The sequence below is a fragment of the Acromyrmex echinatior genome, chromosome 11 (genome assembly GCF_024713525.1).
Source record: "Acromyrmex echinatior isolate Ae372 chromosome 11, ASM2471352v2, whole genome shotgun sequence".
Classification (NCBI taxonomy): domain Eukaryota; kingdom Metazoa; phylum Arthropoda; class Insecta; order Hymenoptera; family Formicidae; genus Acromyrmex; species Acromyrmex echinatior.
Genome location: NC_141862.1, coordinates 6,762,510 through 6,783,153, shown reverse-complemented (window position 1 = coordinate 6,783,153; position 20,644 = coordinate 6,762,510). Strand labels below are relative to the sequence as shown.

The following is a 20,644-nucleotide window of genomic DNA, read 5'->3' as shown; positions in this document are numbered from 1 at the left end:
AAAAGAGAAAAGACGAAAGATGCAAGATATTCAGCTAGAAAAAGAATAAGTCTAAATTATATTGCGAAACGCACCGCAGTGAATATTACGATTGATTACGACGATATCGCGGATATCGAAGAGATAGCAAGTGTTTTAATAATCAGATTAGTCGTGCACGCTGATTGGCTGATTGACTCTTGCCAGTCCCGCCATTCGCGCGGCTGGCGACGCTTCGTAGTTTACGAGACGCTACAGCGCTTGTCGTTTGTTCCGTGCGCGGTTTATTTGTAGATATCAGACGAGAGGAAGAGATTAGAAATTAGACTAACGTTTCGTCGATTTACTCAACGGACGATTATCTCTCAAAGGATATTTCAAGTCAAACGCGTTATTCATTAATCTGAAAATAATTTGGCCGTTGCTTTTGCGTTTCAACAGCGCGGAGTGTAATATACGATATTGTCGAATTGCACGATTTATATAATGCGATCAAGTACGTAAACATGATTTATTAAGTAACAGAATGTCGGGGTGTGTTGATTGCTTTTGCATTTCGCGGAATTTACATGCTCAAGTTCATGAATGTGTTTCGAGCGTATAATTTTTGAACGGTCCGTTAAACAATTGCAGTTGACTCGGCGTTAACTTTGCGTTTTAATTTCAGGAATGGCGTGGAAAGTACGACGCGATCGTTGTCCGCGTTATTGCGAGTGTCATGTCGAGGAAAGTCTTATCAAACTGATAATGTGGTTAGTGTCTAGTGAGAGAAAGTGGTGAGTGTAATTAATTTATATATTGTAATGTATTCCATACAACGCACTTTATACATCCATCCGAGAGATGAAGGTATCCTAGAAAAAGATGAATTAGTTGAGCACCGATCTGTAAAAGCTCCGTTTACACTTATTGTCATTCGTCTCCTTTATACTACTGTGGGCAAAAAGTATCGATAATTTGTTTGTTTTTCAAAAATTCTTTATTTATTCATCCACATTCGTATCATCCCCCTCAAAGTAGTCCCCCCCGGTTGCAATGCAACTGTGCCAACGCTTTTTCCAATTTTCGAAACATGCCGCATAGTCGTCTGTAGGTATGGCCCGCAGCTCACTCGTCGTTTTTTCTTTTATCTCTTCAATCGTCTCGAAACGGTGTCCACGGAGTGGCCTTTTGAGTTTTGAGAACAGCCAGAAGTCAGATGGTGCTAAGTCAGGCGAATACGGTGGTTGTGGAATGATATGAGTTGAGTTTTTGGCGAAATGGTCACGAACTACGAGTGATGTGTGCGACGGCGCATTATCGTGGTGAAGGAGCCAAGAGTTGTCGGCCCACAATTCTGGTCTTTTTCGGCGCACGGCATCACGCAAACGACGCATAACACCCAAATAGTATTGGCTGTTGACGATTTTCGAGCACCAAATCTCGGATTTTTTGGATGTGAATCACATCAGTTGATGTGGATGGCCGTCCGGCACGTGGCTCGTCTTGAACGCTCTCTCGGCCCTCTTTAAACATTCTGTGCCATGCAAAAACTCTTGCTTGTGACAAAGCGCCATCACCGTATGCCTTCTGACACATTCTCAACGTTTCGGCTGCAGAAATTCCATTCCGGACACAAAATTTTATCGCACTTTGTTGTTCCATAATTTCAGACATTTCAAAAAACGACAAATCACTTTTTACGTGCTTACAAACAGACGCTTATCTCAAACACTAATGACTATTTTGACGTGTACCTTGGCGCAGCTGTCACTGACAGAATTGCCAACTTCAAAATAAATTCGGTTGTCCCTATCGGAAACCCCGGGAAATTTAAATTTGAAATTATCGATACTTTTTGCCCACAGTAGTAGGGTCTACAATAGAAATCGCAAATAATCGTAGAATCTCAGTTATAGTCGCAAGAAATTCACCAATTATGGTCAAATGTATTAAGGATAATAATCAACTATAATAGGTCAATTTTCTACTTTTTGAGACCTTAGGACCATTCGATTTCCATTGTGGACAGCTCCATATTACATTCAATTTACGCTCCAATTTTTTTTTTTGGTCAGGACTGCAGTGTCGTTATATTATTGTTCTCTTGCACAGATTCTATATACATAAAAAAGTACAATGGAACTGTGTTATACAGTTTCCGATAGGTTGAAATTTATTGTTCCTTGTTGCTATTCTTGTGCTTTTTAATTGTGTCACAGGCTTTAGCAGCCCATTTCTACTATTGCCTATTCCTCTTTTAATTAATTGAATCGTGTATTTCAATGATTCAGAAATAACGACAAAAATCACATCGAGGGAATCACATCTAATGAAACTAATGATCTGAACAACCTGAGAGGAAGAGGAGAAATCTATGAGAGATATCAGACCCCGACAGAGCAACCTTGCGGTAAATATTATTTCTTACTTATGGAAAAATTAATCGGTTTTTTTTATTTATTTAAATTGTTTTTATTTCAATGTGTGTTAAAAATAATTACAAGGAAAAATGTAAGAATAAAATTTTATAAAAAAATTTATTCTTATAAAAATCTTTGGAAAATATATGATTATTTTGATAAACATAATTGAAAAATAAATAAACATTTTGCGTAAAAATTTTTCAAGAAATAGTGGTTATTTTAATCGAACTGTGCTTTAATTTGAATCTTTTATCCATATGTTGCAGAATCGTCGTAGCTATGTAGCTGATTAACTCCACTGTTGCGCATCGATTGGTGAGCAAAAAAACATTTTATATAATCTTCTATGTTTTAGGTAACGTATTATCATTAAATTAAATATGTTACTCAAAGTTCGGATTTCCAAATTGATAATTGTTGAAATCAAACAACCAAAAAAAATTCAGGCACGCGATATAAAATTCATTCTAATTAAAATATCTGTCGAGAATAATTAACAATCGCTTGGAAACTTTTATTTAAATATAATTTCCATTTATCATATATTTAGTAAAAGAGAGTGAAAAATTGCTTTGCGATATTACTGTTTTCTCCGCTTTGTTTTTTCTTGGTATATATTTTGCATAGAAATACTATTAAAATATTCTCGATGCTTTTTTTTTAATTTTTAATATATTTTTAAATTTAAATTATTCTAATTTTTAATTATTTTTATAATGTGTTGTTATGCAATTATACTCTGTAGATACAGTTTAGAATCAATAGAATCAATACGTAACACAGAACAAAATTGGACACCATTTGGTGAATGTGTTACCTTTCTAAAATATTTATGGTTGTTTAGTTTTTTGACGTACTTGTTTTGGACAAATAAGAGAACTAATAAATGTATTTTATTATTTTAAACGTGGACACGTTCACTTTCAGGCTTCTTTCTGGAAAGTAATTTTAATGTAGACAAGTTCATGTAATTAAATTGTATCAGTAATTAATAATACTTACTCTTCAGTTATTATTAGGTTTGGTTATAAAAATTATTGGTTATAAAAATTAGTTATAAAAATTAGTCTAGAACTAAGCTATCTATAGTAATATCTTCATGATTATGAAAATTATGTCAATGTCTCTGTGAGATTTTATTCGCTAAATGTTTGAAGATTTAAATGATTTATGACAGAAAACTATAATGTAATAACTTTATACAGAAATGTAATAAACAAATTTAATACTGAAAGACAATAATTATTTATTTTAAATATTAAAAGCACTGTTGTTCAATATTTTTAGTACTCCAAATAAGTAATTATAATTATTGTCTTTTAATAATAAATGGGTAGTATTAAATTAGATATCTGTAAGGAAAGTCTCACTAGGCATGTCTGCAGATTACTGTTCATAAATTTTACGTGTATATGCCTATCATTACATGCGAATTATAGCTAGGATTATATATATATATATATATATATATATATATATATATATATATGTTTTTAAATATTACATAAATAATACTGTAATAAAATAATTTTAACGTTCTTATGTTTCATAAAACATTATTTTATTATCTTGCTTTTGAAGAAAAAGGAAAGAATAAAAGATAAAAAATAGATCATTAAAGAGAAGTCAAACGAAATGATTGTGTTACATTCAAAAATAGTATCCAACAGTATAACAACAGTTATTTTGTCAAAAAATAAACAATTTAAATATTTCATATATTTAAAAAGTTTTTGATTTTTTTCAAACTTCGATCTTAAGATCTGTGTTAAAATCATTGTTAAAGTATTTGATGTTGGGAATTTTGATAAGTAAGGCTTGTGTAAATGAGTTAAGTGTTACTTTTCCGTCTTCTTTTTTTGGGAGCATTAAGATTGCGTTAGCTCCTATGGCGCTAATCAACTTATCACTGATGGCATTTCCCCTGGCACGAACTAATGCACAGTTTTTTTTCGAAGTCCAGCCCAAAGTTGTCCATGTCGCTCTAGAACGACTATGCAAGATGTACTCAGTTTCCATCTACGGGATTATAAAATTATAACAATATATATCGCATTTTTTTTTCACAACATACGAGGTTGCGATAATCTTACAGAAGCTGGTACTATAGCATATTCCGTGTAGAAGTTGAAGTACATCTCGTTCAAGAAGGTTAAAAGAAATATTCGCGCAGTAATGACAGCGGATACTGGATTTCCTGATAGACACCAGAAATACTTCTTTGTGTTATCAATCTCGCACGTTGCAAATATCGTCGACTTCCCCGGTTTAATATTTACATTTCCTAGAGAAATGTGTTTAAATTTTAAATAGAAGGCGTATGTATTTCTCTTTTGATATATTTAATTATTGATAAGAAAGACATTACCGAAATGTATGTCTGCTTTATAATATTCCTCCAAAATATTTTTCATTAAATCTCTGTTATTAGTCGAGCCTGTTGTCACAAGTATATCTACTTTCTTTAAAGCTTCATCAATTTTATTTTGTATAGGTGCTATCCTGTGAAATGTAAATTATTCATTGAATTAATTATTATATATTCGATGAAAAAAGTGAAAATCAATTATAATTAGTAAAGAGTATTAGCATACAAATTGGAGATAAATTTTAAGTATCCTCACATATTATTCACGATTCCGAAATCCAAAGAATTGTAACCCTGCTCTTTAAGTAATGTAATTAGAGTAATTCGATTAATATCATAGGTAAATCCTGGTGTTAATATTTCTCCAGGTTCCCCTAAATTATTTCCGATAGATAATACACCTATAGGTGTATTTTTAATGACTATGACTTCTTTACGACCAGAAGCTGCTAAAAGTCCAATCTCCAATGGACCAATACGCGTATACGGAGATGCGACAGTTTTTCCTTTCATTAATTCGTAACCAACAGGTCTTCAAGATAGATAAACAGACGAATAAATTAATTGATTTTATAAAGAGATAAACTCTGTATCGTTGTGTTTATTGAAAATATTGAATTTCATACTTAATATTTTCGTTGAATTGTGGTTGAATTAATATCTCAATATGCATGTCATCATTGTCTTCAAATTTTTTTATTAGTTTTGTATCCTTCAGTTGTACAACCGCTGTTGCTTCTATAATTGAACAGAAACGATAGTTAATTCTTTACTGCAAATAGATCAGTATCAGTAATGTGTATAATTATTTATATATATATATATATATATATATATATATATATAAAATATATATATATATACCATTGGGAACAGGATCTCCGCTATTTATCCATACGCATGTCCCAGGTTCAAGCGTCATCGGAGAGAACTAAAAAAGTTTTGTCTCGTAATTCCAGTTTGTTACATGTATATGAATCTGATACAACTTACCGTATTTTTCTCGTCCTGCTGCAGCACTTTCCTTACACCTTTTCCATCAGTAATTAGTACTGCGTATCCGTGTTTAGTGGAAGCATTAAATGGTGGCAAATTATAAGTAGATTCTACATTCTCGTACAATATTCTACCATAAGCATCATTTAGCTGCACTGTTTCAAAAATAATTTTATTTTTATTTTCACTTATTATTTCACGTATCTTGCCCAATGCATCTGTTATAGAAATCATAGGAAATGATTCTTTATGGCGTTTAATCGTATTCGCGTAATCGCACGTCTGTAAGAAAATTTAATCGTACTTACAATATCATAAAATTTTTACTTTATCTCTAATGCAAAAAATATTTTAATTGCAAACTTACAGGAAATAAATAAGATTTTCTGTGGCGCTTGACGGCAGTTTTGATTTTCTCTTTCTGTATTAAAAACCATAATGTATATGTCATAAAATTGTATGTTATTGCTAACGCAAACAATACTTTACCTCCATTGTAAAATTATCGCTGGAAGTAGATGCAATGTCATGTAGCGGAATATTTTTATCTTTGTCTATACGTATCAAATATATCGTCTGCAGTATCATATTTACAATTGCTACAAAACATTTTTTTGTATTTTTGTGGAAATCAGACAAATCAATGATTAATGTTTGATTTCGTATTCCAAATACAGTTCTAAAAACAAATCACAATTATAAAACTTGTAATTATAAAAATCTCAACTTAAGTAGAAAGATTTACTTATGTTGCATAAAGTTCAGACTCGTTTCTATGTTTAATAGTGATCTTGTTACTCTTTTAGAAACTTCTTGGTTATCGCTAACATTTTCAATTGCTTCTTTTATAAGTTGTCTATTAACACACTTATTATTACCAATAATAAGAATAACATCAGCCTCAGTGCACGTAAAAAATAATTCTGTCTACATCATATAAACAAAATAAATTTAATGATCAATATAACGATTAATATAACACGAAGAAGATTTTTAATATATCTGTAGTTACAGTTATATCAGTTTTAACTGGGTTTATTACTATCATGTCAAATATTTGTACATTTGCAGCCTGAGTTGATAGCACATCTCGAATGTCATTATGAATGTTATTAATGTTAATATTTTCATCTGATGGATCACTGTTATTAATATCATTATCTACAACTTTAATAATCTCACATTAATTGTATTCTATGCACTAAGTAATCATAACAGAATTAGAATTTTGAAAATTATGACACGAATATTGAGTCTGATGATCAAATGTATTTTTTATTAATACATTTATTAATACATTAGTTTCATACGTGTAAACAAAGAAACTGTTAAATTCTGTTAAATGTGACAAAATTATAAAATATATAAAAATTAATTGTATTCATTTATGTATTATATAGAAATATTAGTGATCAAAGAAACTGTCACAAAATATACTATTTTTAATTTTTAAATTTAGCATATATAATATAATTTTTATTACAATTTGTTATTTAAATAAATGAACTTTATTTAAATATACACAGTTTTCTTCAAGAATCGGATAATATGTATGAAGAATATACTTTACAAAACATACTTGCTATAATTTCGAATTTGACTACCATTTTATCCTCTTTTATCGTTTTATCGTATATATACTGCCAGTTACCACAGGATTTTACCGTTTCGTGCGTATTATGTTTTGTCGCAGCTACCACGTTCGTCGTTTGGGCTGGTTCTAACCGAAATAGGTTACAGAAATATTTCGGTAACACATTGTTTATATTTCTTCTCTTTTTTTAATAGTAAGATTGTACTCGGACAATGTCAGCTTTGTTTTCAATGTATGTATGTTTAATATACCGCGGATCTTTTCATGTTTTAAATAACGAATAGACACTTATATAAATATATATAATAATTTTATATATAGTATATTATAATATATAATTTGTAATATATAAGTTCAAAAAAAAAATTATTTTTAACAGAAACACATTTCTTATTATAATGTTATATTTAAAAAATAGACTTTATTACATTATATATGCGCAGTGTATACAAGTGTAATTTAATGGAGGCGTTTCGAATTATGCATGAAACGCCATTATTTGTTCTTGTTGTTCACCAAATAAAAAAGAAGAATAAAACGATACATCATGTGCTTCATGCGTAACTCGGAACGCACCTAATATTACATGAAGAATACATCCCAAAGTCATTGATGCAACAAAAATCAATAGATAAGACTTCGGGATCTGTTGATACGCGTTTGAGCGATGCTTATCAATACTTTATCACTATACAATATCCACTTTACAGATCTCGAAATCTTACTCACAATTTTGGCTCTGGAACTAAAATTGGATAGGCCTGATCTAATGCAATGAAATGGTATGCAAACAAGAATTACTATTATAATCTAACTATTTATATTTTAAAATTAAAACTATGTAAGATTGAAAAATCAAAATTCATGAAAACGATAATCACAGTACTTGAAAATTATTTGAAATTTAGAATCTTTATATAGTTCACGGTGAGCTTTTTCAGCGAAATTGACCATGTGATATATTTTATGAAACATACTACAATTACTTAAGAAGGTGAGATTTTTATGATTTTAATCTCAACAATAAAAATAAGTAATAAAGTATTATTCCTTTTTCATATTGACAATTCCTGGGCGCTCAATAAATAAACCTAATACTCTTTTGTTAGATGTTGTTTTTTCTTTGTCCTCTTTTGGTAATATCAAAAGTGCGTTTGAACCTACGATGTTACATAGTTTATCTTTGAAAAGATTACCCATGCTACAAGCCATTGCTACATTATCTTTAGACCACTTCAAATATGTACACGCAAGTCTAGGACGCTGATGTAGAATAAATGGATTATTTACCTACAATTTTAAGAACATCATAATATTAGATGTATCTTTCTATATTTTATGAGACTATAAACTTACATGAATTGGTAATACAGGAATTTCCGCGTATTCATTGCCAGACATGTTTTTTAGAAAAGGCAAAAGGAGTGCTTGTGCGATAATGAAAGCAGTTACTGGATTTCCCGACAAACACAAGAGATATTTTATTTTATCATTGATCTTGCATGTAGCTAGTGTGGTTGACTTCCCTGGTTTTATATTTATATTACCTGAAAAAAATGGATACAGTTGTAAAAGGTTTTTTATATGTTGAAAATTAATGAGAAAAATAAGAGATACCAAAATATATTTCGGCTTCAAAGTATTCTAATAAGATTTGCTTCAATAAATCTTTGTCATTAGCAGAGCCTAATGTCACAAGTATATCTACTTTATCTAGAGCTTTCTTGATGTTCTCTTTTATAGATGATGATCTGGAAAAATTAATTACTTTTTAAATTATTAGATACCGTGAAAAGTTCGTGTCATTTTATCAAGAGATATTTATAGAGGAAAAAAACAATACGAACTTTCCGCGGTACCTAATATTTATATAATTATGAACAAAATTTTGTAAATAAAAAACTATTAAAGTGATGTAACAGTTTGCATATTTGAAATTGTAAAAAATTTTCAATGCTCTCACGTATTATTCACGATTCCAAAATCTAAAGAAGAGAAATCGTTATTTTTTAGCAGTGAAATTATAATTATTCTGCTAATATCGTAGACGTATCCTGATTTTAGAGGTTTTCCGGGTTCTTCTAAGTTATTGCCGATGGATAATACACCTATAGACAACTGCTGAACGACTGCAACTTCTTTATGACCAGAAGCTGCCAAAACTCCCATCTCTTCTGGACCAATACGTGTGCATCGTTTTAAGATAAGTTTATTTTTCGTTATGTGATGACCAATAGGACTTCGAAATAAATATACAGATAAATAAAATAACTATTTTGATAAATAAAAATAAAGTATTGTCTGGTATGAAAATATTGAATTTATACTTAATGTTTTGCCCATATTCTGGTTTACTCAATATTTCAATATACACTTTGTCGTTTAGAAGAGATTTAATTCGTTTTGTATTTTTCTCTTCTACAACTGCCGTTGCTTCTGTAATCAGACACAAATGGTAATTGATTCTTTATTATAAATGATGGATTAATGTAATTATAATTTCTAATTATTTACCATTAGGAACAGGTGCTCCACTCTTCACCCATACACACGTTCCACGTTGAAGCGAAATCGGAGGAAACTGAACAAATTTTATTTAGTTCTAGCTAATTCTAATAATTGTAACTTGCATATACATGTGCAACAAAAATATATATGTACATATAAAATATAGATATATTCATTGAATTTATCTTACCGTATTATTATTATTCAATATTTGTCTTATTTCTTTTCTATCAGATACCAACACTGCGTATCCATGTTTTTTGGAAGTTCTAAATGATGGCACGTTATATTTCGAATAAACATTTTTATGTAATATTCTACCATAAGCATCACTTATTTTTACCGATTCATTATTTTCTGTAATTGCATTTGTTATGGATACTTCATTCAATATCAATAATGCATCCTTTAAAGAAATTAGAGGCGTCCATTCCTATGGCAATTGCTTGCATTATTATATTCTATATTCTACAAATATCTTTAATTGTATATATTTATAATATTATAAAATTATTATTTGTTGCTTAGAGTATCTTACTTCTGCAGCAAGAGTAACAGAAGAAGTAGAAGAAGATTTCTCCAAAGTTTCAAAATAATAAAGATTTATGTTTGCATCTTTATCTTTTATCTATACAAATAGATTAGTCTTATAATCTGTGTCTATATCATCTTATAAATAATTGTTTTACGATATTAATTTTAATATAGACAATATACTTTACCTGCTCTGAAACATTATTATCTGAAGAATTAAGAAAATATGCATTGGTAAGTAGTGACTTAGTCTCTGTGTTCTTATCATCTTTCTTGCGTATTAAATGCAATGTATTTATCAATGCATCTGCAATTGCTGCAATGCAATCATTGTCTATGACGGGCAAATTAATGATTAACGTCTTGTTTCGTATTCCACATACAGTTCTAACAACAAATCAATTGTAAGAGTTTTATGTGTGTGTGTGTGTGTGTGTGTGTGTGTATGTAAATTTCAAAATTAATAAAACGTAAATAAAAATAAAAGTTACCTATAACTTGTTATCTCGTTCAGATTTTTTTCTATGGTGTTTATCAAAATTGCTATATTTTTAGAAAGTTCTTTGGGATCAATAATTATAGTTTCAATCACTTCATTTATATATTCTCTGTCAGTAGCGTCAACGTGACCAGTAATAAAAATGACATCAGCTTTATTATTTGCAGATATTGAAAGTAATCTTTTCTATATCAATTTTATAATAAAATAAAATTTAAGACAAATATATTTAATAATACAAATATATTAAATTTATACATATTTATTATAGATATAATTACCATTACGGTATCTTTAATTGGTTCTGCAATTATTACATCGACTATTTTTAGATTAAATACAGTATTCAATGTGTCATGAATCTTGTTATATTTTACAATATATTGCGAGTCATGTAAAAGATTTTTGTTTTCTCTCAAGTCATGTAGATTTCTATACAACTGAATCGATTTACTTACTAAAATAAAGATACAATAAAATTATTAGATACAATAAAATTATTAGATTTTTAAAATATAATAATTAAGTTTAAAGATATATGTATATATATATTTTTATGATTTATCTCAATATTTACAAGCTATTAAACATGACTTTAAAATAAAGCTAGAAGGTAAATTTTCTTTGTTATACTGTATAAGCATATTAATTATTATAGATATTAAATAAGATATATTAAATAAGTTATATTTCTGTTCATATTATGTTTTTATTGATATATTGTTAGTGTATAAATATAATGTTTTTAAAACATTTTTCATTATAATTTTGTATTTAAGAAATGAACTTTATTAAGTTATATATGCAATATTTATAAGTCTGACTGAATACATATGAAAAATACATGTTGAATCATGGCACATACTAATTATAATTTGAGCTGTTGCCATTTTCGCTCCTTCAGATATCTTTTCGTATTATTATATGTAACTGGCACTCAACTTTCGCTATACGTTTAATCCCAATTGTCACGTTCGTCGACTGAGCTGACTTTGTCGAAATGATGTTTGTGATGATGGTTACCAAACGTTTTGTGACGAGATGCTGTTTATATTTTTTTTCTTTCTGAATATTTAAATTGTATTCCGTAACGTCGATTTTATTTTTATAATTTAGTGAGAATACACATTTCGTTATAATTACGTAAAAACTATATGTATATATATATATAAAAATATATTTCAAATTAATATCAATAACTTATAAGAATATAGAAGATTCCATTTAAACAGGAAAAGAACAATAAAAACATTATATACATATAGATACTAGAAATAAAATAAATTATAACTTATGCTTACCAACTAATAAATTAAAGAATTCAATATATTAGACTGACCATTTATATATAAAAATATATTTATCATAATTACACAAGGAATTAATATTATATTAGTTTCTTGTGAAGAAAAGATTCAAGATTTATAAAAGAAATATAAATTTAAAAAAAATCTCTATACAAGCGTATATAAAAATTTGAGAAGATTTAAATGTAAGAATAGTTCATTATCGGAATCATACGTGCGAGGAAAAATATTTAGAATAAAGAATACGCGAATAAAGAAAAAGAAAGATCAGGAACACCGTAGCATTCATTTTATTTCTAAAATCACAGTCGCGAAATGCGGAGAAATCCGCGTTTGTAGAAAAGCGCGGGCATGTAACGCAGCACCATCCAACGGATTCCAACGGAACTATCCGATGCGTCGGAGCTTTCATGCGACGCCATGAGGCGGCGCGCAAACGCAACTCGCAATCGTCCGCCCTTTTCCCGCCGCGCTGACGCTGACGAGTGTCGGGACTGTCGGGCGGCCAGTAGCAGCTGACCGATTGGAGCGTTCGGAGTAGTTCCTTTCGTACTCGGCTTCGCAGTCTTCGCATTCGTGCGTGTCCACGCGAGCCCGTATGTCTCACGGCGATCCGTCAATCGTCTTACGTCAACCGACACGCGTCGTGTGTGATCCGAAAAAGTAAAGCCGGCGCCGAAGGAAGAATTCACGAGGACGCCGCATCTTCTGCGTCGATTGCGAAACTAGTGAAAGGCGCGCGACACGCGGGACGAAGACGACGACGGGTCACGGGTGGAATTGCCACGGTCAACGGAACGCCGGGTGAGTAGCGATCTTCGTTTCACCTTCCTCCTCTCGCTCGCGATCGCGTCGCCGATCTTCGTCGTAGAGCGCAGTGCGACTGGACTATTCCTCCCGGGTACATGTCAAGTTTTTCACGTCAACTTTCTCCGATAAGTTTTTTTATAACGCTCATAGAATGCTATTTATATGACGCTCACCGAACGGTATGTACGATCGCACGACGCTCCGCTCACGAATCCGTGGGGCGATCAGTTGTGTCATGTCGCAGTTTCGTTACGTCGCACAGGGACGAAGATGCGTGCGTGAGTGCGTTATACTTGCGTGCGTGAAACCAGTCGCGCGCATACAAGACTTTCGCGTTCTCCGGGGTGACTGACACCTGATGCGTCGATGACCGTGCCATGCGTAGAAATATGGAATTCATCCGTCGAATAGCGACATGTCATGCGAAAAGATCGCGCGTTATTTATTTTTGTCCGATGATCCAATGATAAAATACCGCTGCATTCCAACGCCTCGCGAAGGATACGATCATCTGCGTTACGCAAACACACACTTTTTTTTTCAAGCGGAGGGAGGACGCGCGATCCGGAGAAAGCGTCAGATGGCGTCGCGTCCTTCCGGGGAGAGCTATTTGCGCGGTGTGCGTGAATCGCGACTTCTTAGACCACGGCCGGAAAAAAATGCATATTCGTGAATGACCCACTGAAAGTTTGACGCATTGAGAAAAATGTCTGGTTGAACTCGAATCGGAAGATTCTGATCGCGTCGGTCAAAATTCTGCAGGTTACTGATGGTAAGGTTTTGACTGATGTAATTGGTGTGCGTGTGTGTACGTGAGTCAGTTTTATGTGTGTGGGTGTATGGTTTTAGCTATTAATTTATCTCTTGTATTGTTGTCTTATTCTGGTTTTATTACTGGTAGGCTTTGTAACAGCAATTCTGATGCCTAACCATTTGCAACTATTGTTTATTTGCTTATGTTTATGTTAATCTATAGTCTATTGTATACTTTATGTCTATTACTCTGTTAACATGTAGTCTTTTTCGTATAACTTTGTAATAAATTAAATTAAATTAAATTAAATTAAATTAAATTAAATTACTTCAACTGGAGCTTCCAAAATGTTTTCTCTCAAATATTTCAAATATCGAGTGAAATTTTCCTCGGAGAGGGCATTTTGGAATATAACTTGAAATTGTAATAGATTCAACCAGAAAATTCTAATCCGTCCATTTTCAAAATTTCAATTAATGTAATCAGACTTTTTCTAGTGCGATGGTTTTAAAGATGTATTTTTGTAGCGCGTATTTTGCACGTTTAATGCATTCGTAAGTCATAAATTAACTGTTATTCTCGTTATGTTCGTACATTTTTTATACGTTTTATATATTTGATACACTTTTTGTATATTTTTATATATTATTCAATGCCGAAAAACTAAAATATCCCGGAATACCAAAGTATGTCGACGCTGCGATTTTAAATTCTAACGGGTTTGTATCTCGGCATTTTATATTCTAACGCGGATGTATCAGGATTTTAAATTCTGATGTGCACATGGTAGGAAAAACACATCGAATACGACTTATCAATCACCGTTAATCGCATTCATATCTGAGGAACTTCGAACGTAACATTGAAAATGAACGTTTCCACAGTAGGCGTAAAATATTATAGCAATATAATATATAATAATAAAAATGAGAGAGAAATAAAGAACATAAAATATTAATCTTTTTTTATTATTAGGTTTTTTCATCGAATCTTTTTTTATTAATGATTTGCGGATTATTTAACTAATAGTCATAAATTTTTAGTTTTACACAGAATAACAATATATATTTATTTACGTCTACAGAATTGTAAAACTTTGTTTTCGACATAACTTATTTAACTAGAGTTGTTTTTACCAATTTTTTTTGTGTAAGAGCTGTAAATCCTAGTGTATAAAATTGCAGCTACGAGAAGAATCATTAATAAGTTAAAATCATATAGATTTTAATGTATAGCTTTATATCTTTGTTGATCAGAATTGATTGCGTCTTAATTAAAACGCAGAAGCAACCTGTGAATAGTTTCTAAAATATAAACGATTGTAAATGAAGATGCGAATGAAACTTCTGGGAGTGTTAAATTAAATATAATGAAACTTCATTATTCATTTAAATTGACTTTACTTTCCCGAAGTTTGAATTCAACGTTTAATTATAATGAGAATAGTATTGAATATTATACGGTTGTGGCGAAAGATGACGATTTTCTCAGAAGTTCTTCGGATAGGGGATGAGAGAGGAAAAATGCAAATTTATTGAAGAATCTATAAGTTAAAATTGAAAATTACAAAACGAGATTCTGAAACAGCCTGTATGAACAAGATTATAATAAGTATAAGAGAAATTCTCTGGTTAAATTCAGTAATGCTATTAATTCTCGCGACGCCGCAACGAGGGAATATTTTGAATAAAGTTATTTTATAATATTACATTTATATTTTATGTAGATATTTCGGATATTTTAAACATTTGTTTACAAACATTTGTAAAATATATTCCTATATATTACTGTGCAGTTCCGATACTAATCGATTGTATTACAGGCAACTGTTTACGTTAATTTTCGTTTTAATTAATTTAATTAATAATTAATAATTAATAATCATAAACTACGAATTAAGTTTTGTTTTAACGAGAACAATACGCCGACAATTTATAAACTTATTACTTTACTTACTTTGTGTATTTATTAGAAACGTAAATCCTGTTAGAAAGTTTTCGAACTAGTTTTATCGCTTCAAAGAATGAATATACATATTTATCGCAAAAATAAAAGATAATAAATTAGATTTCACAACTTACTGTTGGCAAAATGCAAGTTAAAAATTAAACGAGTTGGGGAAAATGAGATGTGCACTGTCGTGGAAACTATTCTTATTAACCGTACATTAATTTATCTTACTAATTTATCTCGATGGACGTTACTATGAAATGAAAGGATACTAATCTATGAGCCAAAGGATCGAGGATTTAATTGAAAATACGTGTACTTTCATCTTTACGAAACAAAAGCTCATTGACATATCTTTTGTATTGCCGAAGGAATATCATAAATTATTCTGGCCACGCCGTAAAGTTGAATCTCTTTTGCTGTTACGATATTGTACGTCATACGAAAGACGCAATGAAGCTCGGACGTTACGCAAAATAAATACGCGATACATACACACCGCTAACGGCATTGCGGTGCAGCTTGCGAACTAAGTCAATATCATAAACGTAATACGGACTGGCGAACGAAAACAATAGCGGTCACTCCGAGAGAAGAAGAGTGAAATAATCCAAACGGAAAACCGTTGAGTCTTTTTCCGCAGGCTTATCGGAAATGTATCTGCATTTGTATCTTCATCGTACGATTATTCCGCAAAGGAAGCGCAATTACGAAGTATATTCTACCTGATTACATGCAAGCTGTAATCTCCTTTACCGCTCTTTATCGGAGTACATCCGTCTTGCGAAACGAATTGCAGTGTTTTTTTTTTTCTTTTTTCGCTGCACAATTCATCGGTTTCATTCCGATGTCGTTCTCTCGGTCGTATATCGAGTCGTATACAAAATATTGATTCTGTATCCATTTTCACTGTCAAGGAAGTCAGATGCGTGTAATTGATAAAGAAATTCAGTAATGCTACTCACATTTCTTAGAAAATGAAAAATTATTTTCGAACGTCTTTCATATCGCTTTATAAAGCTAATGTAAAGATTACTGTTATATTTCCGCTTTTTTTTTCCACGATAAAAATAATTAATTATACTTATATGTATCGCTAAAAGTTTATCGCAGGGCAGGCTTGGGAATTATTTTTTATTGCAACATTGCCACAATGTTTTACTTCACTGTGATTTTACATAAGCCGTGGATACATTACATTATTATTTTTATTATCACATTCTATATATCGTTTATTTGTTACAACACAATTCAAAAAAGTAAAGTTTCCCAGAAAATGAATTTTATTGTTTTGAATCATTAATTTTGAAATAATAATTTTAATTTAAATCATTAATAATTTTGGAATAAAACTGATTGTTTAGCAAAGTATGTATTTTTTTTTAAATGTGTTTTTTTTTTACATGTTCGTTCTTTTTCAGTAAGCAACTCCAAAATAATACTATTTACTGTATAGCAAATAAGCATTTTTATAACAAATAAGTGATATGTATTATCGTATAAATATAACGTAAATATAAAAAAACTTCGTTACCTGATAAAATTTATGACGGCATATTTTACGACGGCATGTCGCGTATACGCGTAACGTGATAATATTCATCGTGAAGCGAAATTGGTATAATTGGTAGGTCAATAACACCGAAATGTTATTACGGACACAACGATAATAACGAGTGTGCGTCTAGCTGGATACATGAAACCTGCAAGCATACGTAACTAATTGACCCATTTAATCACACGAACAATGTGTAAAACGAAACGTTAAAACGAAACCTATCTGTGTCTCGTAGCAATTTACTCCCTCGTCGGTGTTTGAATAATTTGTTTTCTGAAAATTGGAGTGTGACGAGCGCAATATATGTTGCTTTATCACTTGAGAGTAATTAAGAGCTGTAATCTGTAATTGTTATACACGCGATTTGTTACGAAAGAATTGATACGGAAGAATTTTGTTCGCTTGGCATCTTTAAAAAAAAAAAAAAAAAAAAAAACAGTATATTCAGGACGTGCATAATTCAATCGTCGTTATCTGCAACATCCGTTAGGTTTATCATCGTAAGGACGTAAGAGAATTTGCATTCATCCTCTCTATAATTAGCTTGATTAATCTTACTTGAACGTTTGACGGTAACTAGTGCTGGGAGCGTTTCCTACGTCGTTGGAATAATCATTATTGCGATCGTTTCGGGGTGATATACGGAGATCAGCCGATAGCGACGAAGTAAAATAGCGATCTCGTTGGCTACGGCAGATACGGTGGATTACGGTAGCCGGCTATTTCGAATCGTTAACGCGTATACGTGAAAATCCACAGTGTCCTTGTTTCCGACGTTTGAACACGCTCTACTCGCCCATAAATCAAGACCGATCGTCGGGTCGGCACCGACGTTGTGGCACCACCATTGCACCGTCGCGTCGCCTCCGGTTGCCTCCGGTCGCCTCCGCGTGAACCGACCGACACGGTATAGCACCCCCTCCCCTCCCCTCCCCTCCCCTCCCCTCCCCTCCCCTCCCCGTGCATTCGCATTCGATACACGTTCGCGACACTCCACACTCGAGGTGGTCCACGCTAGGAGGGGCTCGGCAGCCTCTCGACTCCTCGAGGAACCCCTCGGGAGATCGAGTTTGTCGAGCAACTTGTTGCGGTGACGACGACGTCTGTGTGCCTGCCAGCCTGCCTGGACGGGTCGAACGTCAGCCGCGTCGTTACGTCACTGCGCCGGGACGCCACATCGCGCCGCGCGTAGCGGTATTCCGGTTCTGCGTTAACGATACCTGCCTGTCTAAATCTTATCTATGAAAGGAGCATGACGCTAGAGAGATGAGATACCGTAGCCCGATTATCCGAGGCACAATGAAACTGTCCATTATTCGCGAAGGCAGATAATGGTGCACCTGTTAGCCATTATCCGTGCGAAATATGTCCGAGTAATGGAGATATGAACGAGGCATTGAGTAACGAACAGTGGAGGTGTATATATATATATATATATATATATAAAATAGCGTAATATCAGTACCGTTGACAATTAAATTCAAAAAAGATACGAATTTTTTTTTTACAATCCTTTGTTCTTCAAAGGATTCGATTGATTTGACCAGCTCCGCTTGAAAATTTAATCGTCATCGATTGGTCGGTGGCAAGTGCGGTTTCCGCACGGATAATTTCTCGATTAAGCCATCGTTAACGATTCACCAAATGCCAATTTGCGGCAAAGAGATCGCGGACGCACAGCCCCGGCGCAACCTACTTTGCCGCTTTGTAACTCCAAATTCTGTGTCGCGCATTCGCCGACGATCATTCACGGTAGTTCTCTGTTTCCGATAGTTAAACTCGATGTGCCTGCCTTACGCACATGACGTAAATCACTGGACGCAATCTCGGTATCTCGCAATTTACGAGGTAAATGACCTCCTGCATCACGCCAGTTGCGAGGTCGGCCCGAGTATACAGGGTGATTTGAAAAGAGGGCTACGTACTTTAAGACTTTTGCAAGAGACTAAGTCTTAGTAAGATTGAGAATGGCTTAGCGTGAGCGTATTCCATAATACTCGAAGAACGGACAGTTTCCCGGTGTTATTTCCATGGCAGGTGCACTGCATTATTTTCTTCCGTCGTCTCGCAATCTCTTCCAATTCTCCTTCGAGCGTAGAGATTCATGTTCCTCCGGAAATTCGTGGCCACGTTTTGTGGACAACAACGCTTGTGCACAACAAATGTTTATTTATGTCTGTATAATATCTTTTCATCAGTGATGAATAATATTTGGAATACGGCGTCGATGAAACTTGACCGCGTAGGAACATTCAGTACTATTAAATGAAAAAAGTTGGAGGAAAGTAAATGGTATAATGTAAAAAAAAAAAAAAAAAAAAGTTTTTGCTCTCATCCCGCGTAGAACTCCGTGGATAGAAAATAGGTCAATCTTTTGATGATTAATCAGATTTCCCGTCTCGATGCTTTTGTCGAGGAAAAATTATTTCAGTTTCCAGCAAGCGTATCGTTAAATACAGACCGAACTGCGATCATAAATATCAGGTTAACGTTATAAATAGCCTTATAAATGGCGAATTTAATTAATTTTACCGAGGTTAATTAAATTCGTCGGGATTTCTGTCGTATATTATTCATTTTGCCCGAATTTAATTAATTTTCTGTCAGATTTTTCAGCGACCGAAATTTCAATGAAAGAAACGGGTGTTGCAGAACCTTTATGATTCGATAATGCATGACGGAGGCTTTCCGTTCTACGCGCTAAAATTCTTTGGAACATGTCGGCGGTCGTTAAGCTCGTTAATGAGTCGTCAACGATCGCGATGTATGGCGCATCTCTGTCAAATAGGTCATACGCGTTAAATGCACCGTTCGCCATGCGGAGGGCAGTCATGAAATATTCATCGCGACGGCGAAATCGTGATGTATTTATTTTTGGGCTCGCCGTCGAATCTCGAAAAAAAAAATCTACCTATGTCATAACTCTGCACTCGAGAAGTGGAAAAACACGCAGGAAAATCCTTTTTTCCTTAACACTCGTTACATTGTTTTGTGCTATAAGTTTTCAACTTGATTGAATTTATCTAATTTATTTTCCTAATTTATTCTGAAAGTGTATACGTGAAAAAAATATAATTTCGGATATTTTTCGTGGACTCGAAAAGAATGTCTTGATAACTGAATTTGAATTGAAGTTATTAAAAATAATGAATTGTCAATAGTTTTTGAATCATGAATGTTTAAAAAAATAAATGTTCTCGGATTGAGTCTAAAATATGAAAAAAATAATATATATTATTTCCAACTTAGCGTGAATTTATTTTAGTTTGAATTTTAATTAATCGAGATATTTTATCTGTGTGTATGTGTGTGTGTGTGTGTTGCGTATTTGAAGAATTATTATTTAAAGAAAAAAAAATAGGTCCTCATTAATATTTCGTTC

General features: G+C 32.6%; 3 protein-coding genes and 1 long non-coding RNA gene across 6 annotated transcripts in view; 2 read left to right on the top strand and 2 right to left on the bottom strand.

Moving 5' to 3' along the window:
- The first annotated feature begins 64 nt into the window (after window positions 1-64).
- LOC147908103 (uncharacterized) lies at window positions 65-9,545 on the top strand. 2 transcript variants are annotated; one of them, XR_015546581.1, is made up of 6 exons: window positions 65-475; window positions 647-755; window positions 2,253-2,371; window positions 2,651-2,699; window positions 8,053-8,124; window positions 9,407-9,495. It is a non-coding gene; the product is annotated as an uncharacterized LOC147908103 (long non-coding RNA). The 2 variants fall into 2 exon arrangements; XR_015546580.1 differs by lacking the exon at window positions 8,053-8,124 and having other exon boundaries at window positions 9,407-9,545.
- Window positions 4,039-7,497, bottom strand: LOC105145924 (gephyrin). Its single transcript, XM_011055827.2, has 12 exons — window positions 7,328-7,497; window positions 6,761-6,915; window positions 6,494-6,675; window positions 6,238-6,427; window positions 6,116-6,169; window positions 5,746-6,030; window positions 5,617-5,683; window positions 5,379-5,490; window positions 5,009-5,284; window positions 4,753-4,886; window positions 4,478-4,668; window positions 4,039-4,403 (listed from the first exon to the last, which is right to left on the bottom strand). The coding sequence occupies exons 1-12, from the start codon at window positions 7,353-7,355 to the stop codon at window positions 4,128-4,130; spliced, it is 1,950 nt and encodes a 649-aa protein (XP_011054129.1). The 5' UTR covers window positions 7,356-7,497; the 3' UTR covers window positions 4,039-4,127.
- LOC105145925 (gephyrin) lies at window positions 8,119-12,536 on the bottom strand. The gene is made up of 12 exons (XM_087410945.1): window positions 11,749-12,536; window positions 11,165-11,340; window positions 10,876-11,069; window positions 10,573-10,771; window positions 10,389-10,478; window positions 10,041-10,283; window positions 9,857-9,923; window positions 9,670-9,778; window positions 9,306-9,581; window positions 8,960-9,093; window positions 8,699-8,889; window positions 8,119-8,632 (listed from the first exon to the last, which is right to left on the bottom strand). Exons 1-12 carry the CDS (start codon window positions 11,771-11,773, stop codon window positions 8,387-8,389), a joined length of 1,950 nt encoding a protein of 649 aa, XP_087267071.1. The 5' UTR covers window positions 11,774-12,536; the 3' UTR covers window positions 8,119-8,386.
- Window positions 12,537-12,692: 156 nt separating this feature from the next.
- Window positions 12,693-20,644, top strand: part of Tpst (tyrosylprotein sulfotransferase) — a 78,029-nt gene continuing 70,077 nt past the window's right edge. For both annotated transcript variants that reach the window (XM_011055788.2, XM_011055787.2), the window contains exon 1: window positions 12,693-12,994. The gene's annotated coding sequence lies outside the window, so the exon portion shown is untranslated. The remainder of the gene's footprint in view (window positions 12,995-20,644) is intronic.